Consider the following 5,788-nt stretch of genomic DNA (forward strand, 5'->3'; position numbering starts at 1 on the left):
AGTGGTCATTTCATGAGTGAGGAAGAAATTTGGCAAAAAAAATAAATAAATCAAAAGAGTTCATGTATGACATCTATCATTGTTCTTCATCCGATCCAACAAATCTTTGTCTCGCCAAAAAGAAAAAAGAAAAAAGAAAAAGGGAAGAAATGGGAAAAAAGCAAAAAGGCACTACTACCCCTTATTTATAAATTTTTGGGTACCCCTAACTCCCAACTCTCCCAGTTGCCTGTTGTCTTAAAACCAAAAAACCCAGCTGCCTTCTTGTTTCTTAAGCTCCCAGTCTCTTGGGCTTCTTCGTCTCCATAGCAACAAGATAGCTTTATCTCTCTCTCTCTCTCTCTCTCACAACCATTTCTCTGTATTTTTTTTCAAAGTTTACTATACTAATATTTCTTTGTTATAATAATATTTCTACCTGCATTCCCAAAACCCATTTGAACAAACACTCCAGTCTCCATTGCCACCAGAAAGTTCAATTTTTTTGTCACAAAAAAAAAAAAAAAGAACAAAAAGACAGCAACCGAGGTCTGTAATTAGTAACTGAAGTTTACTATACATACAAACAAATGAATCTTGATCAAGACGCAGTAAGCTTTTCGTCTTCGAGTGCGGTCGCTGATCATCCTCTACCACTGGAGAGGCTCTATGACCAAGGCCCTCCTCCATTTCTCACCAAAACTTATGACATCGTTGACGACCCATCAACCAATCACATAGTTTCATGGAGCAGAGACAACAACAGCTTTGTTGTTTTGGATCCCAATAGCTTTGCGATGAGTCTTCTCCCCAGATATTTCAAGCATAACAACTTCTCCAGCTTTGTCAGGCAGCTCAACACCTATGTAAGTATATATCACTCTCTAGTATCCCTTTTTATTTGAATATTGCAAAGCTTGCAAACCCGAGCCCGAGTATAGCCATGTTGATTAGAGCAGTGTGCTCTTCTTTTGCACTCAAGCTCGAATTTTTTTTCTCGTAGTTTAGATTAGATTAAAGTATTGCTTAGATGAATTTATTTTTATTTTTATGTTGTATACATATTTGTGGGGTTCTCTAGATCTGACTACTTTATGCATTCAAGCTCTTGAAAAAAATGTCATTTTTATTTGTTTATATTGGGTCCTTGTTGTGTGTTTGTTTAATGGGGTTACTTAATGTGGACATATTGTTTCTTAAATGGCTTCAAAAGAGAAAGTGCAGAAACCAATGTATAAAATACGAATGATACTATTACAAAGGGAGCTGCTATTGCTTCTGATGTATATTAAATTTTATATCATAATCTGATAGATCAGTTTTGTTTGTTTGATTTTTTTATTTTTGCTTTCTTTTCCGTTGGATGTGTCGGATCTAAAGCTTCACACGGATGTTGTGGTCATGAAGAAATTTTTTGATTACTTAATGTAGGGATTTAGGAAGGTTGATACAGATAGATGGGAGTTTGCTAATGAAGCGTTTCTCAGAGGGAAAAAGCATCTTTTAAAGAATATCAGGAGGAGGAAGGCATCCCATCTCCCTCAGTCTTCACAAAAAACTTTGGACTCTTGTGTTGAAGTTGGAAGGTTTGGATTGGACATAGAGATCGATCAGTTGAGGCGCGATAAACAGGTACTAATGGGGGAACTAGTGAAGCTTAGACAGCAACAGCAAGCTACTAGAGTTTACATCCAAGGAATGGAAGACAGACTGAAGAGGACAGAAATGAAACAGCAACATATGTTGAGTTTCTTGGCAAAGGCAATGCAGAATCCCAACTTTGTACAACAATTGTCGCAGCAGAAGGACTTTAGGAAAGAACTTGAGGAAGTGATTACTAAGAAGAGAAGGCGGACTATTGAGCAAGGCCCTAGTAATGTTGAGGTGGATGAATTAGGCCAAGTTGGAGGAGAGACTTTTGTTAAAGTTGAACCGCAAGAATATGGTAATATTTCTAATCAGTTTGAAGTTTTGGAGTTGGACCAATTTGCTATGGATATGCTGGGTGTAAGCGGAATCCAAAACGTCCATGGTGAGGAAGAATGTACAGAGAAAGAAGAGGAACATGAGAGTAGAGGCAAGGAGCTGGATAAGGGGTTTTGGCAAGACTTGTTCAATGAGAGTATTGATGAAGAAATTGGTTTGCTTGGTGTTCAAGAAGAAGATGAGGAAGATGTCGATGTGTTAATTGAGGAGCTTGGTTTCTTGGCTCCCAGTCCCAAGTAAAGAAGGCGATGAGCTTCTTATATATACATACTTTCTTCAAGGATTTGGGTTTGAGACCCTCATCATTCAAGAAATCTTAAAGTTTCTTGCTCGTTTCTAAGTTGGCATTGACGAGTGAAGGTGAACAACACACGAATACTGAGAAGCTATACTGTTCCACTGCAAACAGCTCCCTGTGGTTAGGTTCCTTTTCGGATCTCTTGAATTTCCTGGTTGTCTTGTATCACTGCTTTTCATTCATTTCTCGTCTACAATCTGATTCTAATATTCCAGCTAGTGTTTGAAAACCAAAGGTATCTATTTCTCCTGATCAATCATTGATCTTGACACTCATGACCCTAGAAATTCAGTTTTTCATGGAATCCTTAACAATGTCATGTGTGTTTTATTTTCCCTAGAGTACAATTTGTCATTAATCATTCGATGAAGGCGGTTCAAACATCATACATGGTGGTCTCACGAAAACGATTAAAAGGTCGAAATCTAAATTGCATCTTGAAGGGGGCACACACATCATAAAATGATTGCTTTGTGTTAATTAACTCTTAGATTACTGATAGGATTTTTAGTACCTACGAGAAGAAGGTTAAAATGACACAAAATACTTGCAAGAGTACAATGGTGTTGTAGTATAGATGCTCATGCAAGGTCATTCTCCACAATGACTATTTAAATAATTTATGAAGGTTGTTCTCCACAATGACTATTTAAATAATTTATGTAAGAGCAATTCCTAATTAACTACTTAAAATTAAAACTAAAAATTTAAAAAGGAGATTTTGAATTTGGGTAATATTAAAAATGAATTTTAATTAAAAACAAATAGTAAATTCGCTCAAAATTAATATGATAAAAGAAAAGAATTTTTAAATACCAATTTATAAAAACACTAGGGTTCGGCCATCACCTAGCTATCCTATGTATTTTTACCAGTTACTTATGATCTACACATGCCACTTTGAAAGTTAGGTTTTCCTAATATATATTCTACTTGAAACCTCCAACATAGAACGTATATCTAACATGCAATCCATCTAGATGTTCAGATTAAATATGAACATGAGAGACTCATTATGTTTTGTGAAAACCCTTTGTAAAACCATGCAACCTTTAAGACGTGGTGTTCATAAGTGAAATTACAATTATTAACCACAAGAAACCAACGTCAATTTCAGGAAACCTTTCGGCCAAAATTACATCAAATTACTTTTCTAAAAATTCTAATAGTGATCAAGCATTAAGATAATTAGATAGTTGAAAACGGTGATCAATAATTCAAAGTATCAACATTCTTCCAAAATAATAACCAAAATAAACTAAGATTAGGATAGAATATGTAATATAATATTGACTTATCAATTACTGATGGTTTTAGAAACAATATTGTTAGTCTACAACGTATCAAGTTCCACCATGAGTCCATGACATATAAATAAAAGAGTAACCGTGTTAGTTTACTTATGGTGTTAGATGATAGTTGATGCAAAACATTTTGGACTTGTAGATCAAGTGGGTAAAAGTGTTTACTTGTGCATACGGGGTTCTATGTTCGATCTCCCCACCCCATTAATCGCTTGTACTGCTTGCGTTATATGGTTTCGATCTTTCTTAGAGCTTGGGGAACCAACAGCCTAACATCACGAAGCATATTATTATACATGTGCGGTTGTTAAAGATATGGGTTGGCAATATCTCTCCTTTTCTCTTTCCGGGCCAAGGGGATTTTCTTTGTTTAGAATATTAGCTTACTTTAAGTGACAGAAAATGTTATGGTGCAACATCTACAATTGAGTTGGAAGACACAGAAATGCTGCAATTGTCTGCTGAAAGCGATAAGGTTCCACATGATATTCATGAGGAGTGTAGCTGGCATTATCGCAAGACGAGTGATTTTTCTTGAGTTCGTAACACCGTCACGTCGATAGTAACATTACATGCTTGTGTACTAGTAACTGCACAATAATTAGATATTTGCTAACAAGGTTTCTGACAAGAGTTTAGGAAACATAGATAGGGCGGAAAATAAAAAACTCACTCGTATCTCTACCTAAAAACTCTATGCTGGTTTGGTTAGTGATCTAAAAATGAGTTTCCGAGAGCTGCATTTATAACAAAAGTCTGCTTTTGATCCCTGCATTTGATTTAAAATCTGCTTTCAACCCTAATATACGTTTCACATTATACTAACTTGATATTAGTCCTTCCAATATTAGAAGAAGCGACAAGTTTGAATACTTCTTCGCCTTGATTAAGCTAAACATGTTCAACATGAAACTAGTCTCAATATTTTATTTTTCTTTCTGTTTTTGATCCTTGAGATATCAAAGAAAATAAAAATCAAACTCAAGACATCGGGTGCAAGGAAGATGAATGCTACAAGCCTTTGCAACAAAGTGGAGAAAAAAAAAGAAAAAGAAAGAAAAAGGAGGCAGAGAGAGGTGGGAGGGTGAGAAGAGAGAGAAAGGTAGCTGGGTTGTGTGGTTATTGATGTTTTGGTTTTGTTCGGTAGCTGGGTTATGTTAGAGTGGCAAGGCGGGAGGGGTTTTGGGTATGGCCGCTGACAAGGGCGGTCGGGAATGAGAGAGAGAGAGAGAGAGAGAGAGGTGTGATGGTAGTTAATGTTGCGGCGGCAAGTTAGACAGTCGAGGAATGGGTATGAGGGTTTTGCAGGGGGAATGGTGTAATTTTCAGTTTTTTTATTGCTATGAACTTATTATTTTCAAATTTCCTTTGGTTATTGATTTTTTATTATTTTTATTTCACATGACCTCCCTTAACTGGACATGTGGGTCCACATATAATGTACATCTCAGTCTACTTTTAACGGAATGATTAAATTGATTTGTGACACTAAATTTCAAGAACGACATTGATTGATTATTAACTTTAGATACTATTACGAGAAATTAGATCAATTTCAAAAAAAATTGTGACAAAAACTCAATTTAGAAACCGTGTAAAATGTGTTTCGTTATTGGGCTGACAATTAAAAAGCAGTTGAGGCCCAAGGCCCAACATGCATATCTATTCCTTTGCTGCATGGCCTTTGGAATTTGGAAACATAATTCACGACTGACGAATTTACCACATTTCCTACTTGGGGTCTCTACGCCATTATTTTGCATGCCATTGAAAACCTTTTTCCACACGGGACATTTTATGTATCAGAAAGAAAAAGGCAGTGTTATTCTCACTCATCCATCTTATTTTTCCACTCATATATTAGTGAAAATGTTCATAACAAGTTGACAACTGAATATAATATAACGTAAACAAAAATATACAAGTAGAGGATGATCAGCAACCGCACTATACACAAAAACTGAATCTTGATCAAGACCCAGTAAGCTCTGTGTCTTCGAATGCGGTCCCTGATCATCCTCTGCCACTGGAGAGACTTTATGACCAAGGCCCTCCTCCATTTCTCACCAAAACTCATATATTAGGTGCAGTAGCATACTTTTTGAATAAGCACATGAAATTTGAGGACGATCAAACAGAACAGGCCATGGAGGTCCATAAGTCTTTACACATGCCATTTAATGTGAATGGTGGCACATCCCAGAGCCCTAGAGGGTGGCAG

General features: G+C 36.3%; 1 protein-coding gene across 1 annotated transcript; it reads left to right on the forward strand.

Annotated features, from left to right (window-relative positions):
• Window positions 1-432: 432 nt before the first annotated feature.
• Window positions 433-2,486, forward strand: LOC103453169 (heat stress transcription factor A-6b). The gene is made up of 2 exons (XM_008392725.4): window positions 433-845; window positions 1,411-2,486. Exons 1-2 carry the CDS (start codon window positions 570-572, stop codon window positions 2,203-2,205), a joined length of 1,071 nt encoding a protein of 356 aa, XP_008390947.3. The 5' UTR covers window positions 433-569; the 3' UTR covers window positions 2,206-2,486.
• Window positions 2,487-5,788: the final 3,302 nt, after the last annotated feature.

Source organism: Malus domestica, chromosome 13 (genome assembly GCF_042453785.1).
Source record: "Malus domestica chromosome 13, GDT2T_hap1".
Lineage (NCBI taxonomy): Eukaryota > Viridiplantae > Streptophyta > Magnoliopsida > Rosales > Rosaceae > Malus > Malus domestica.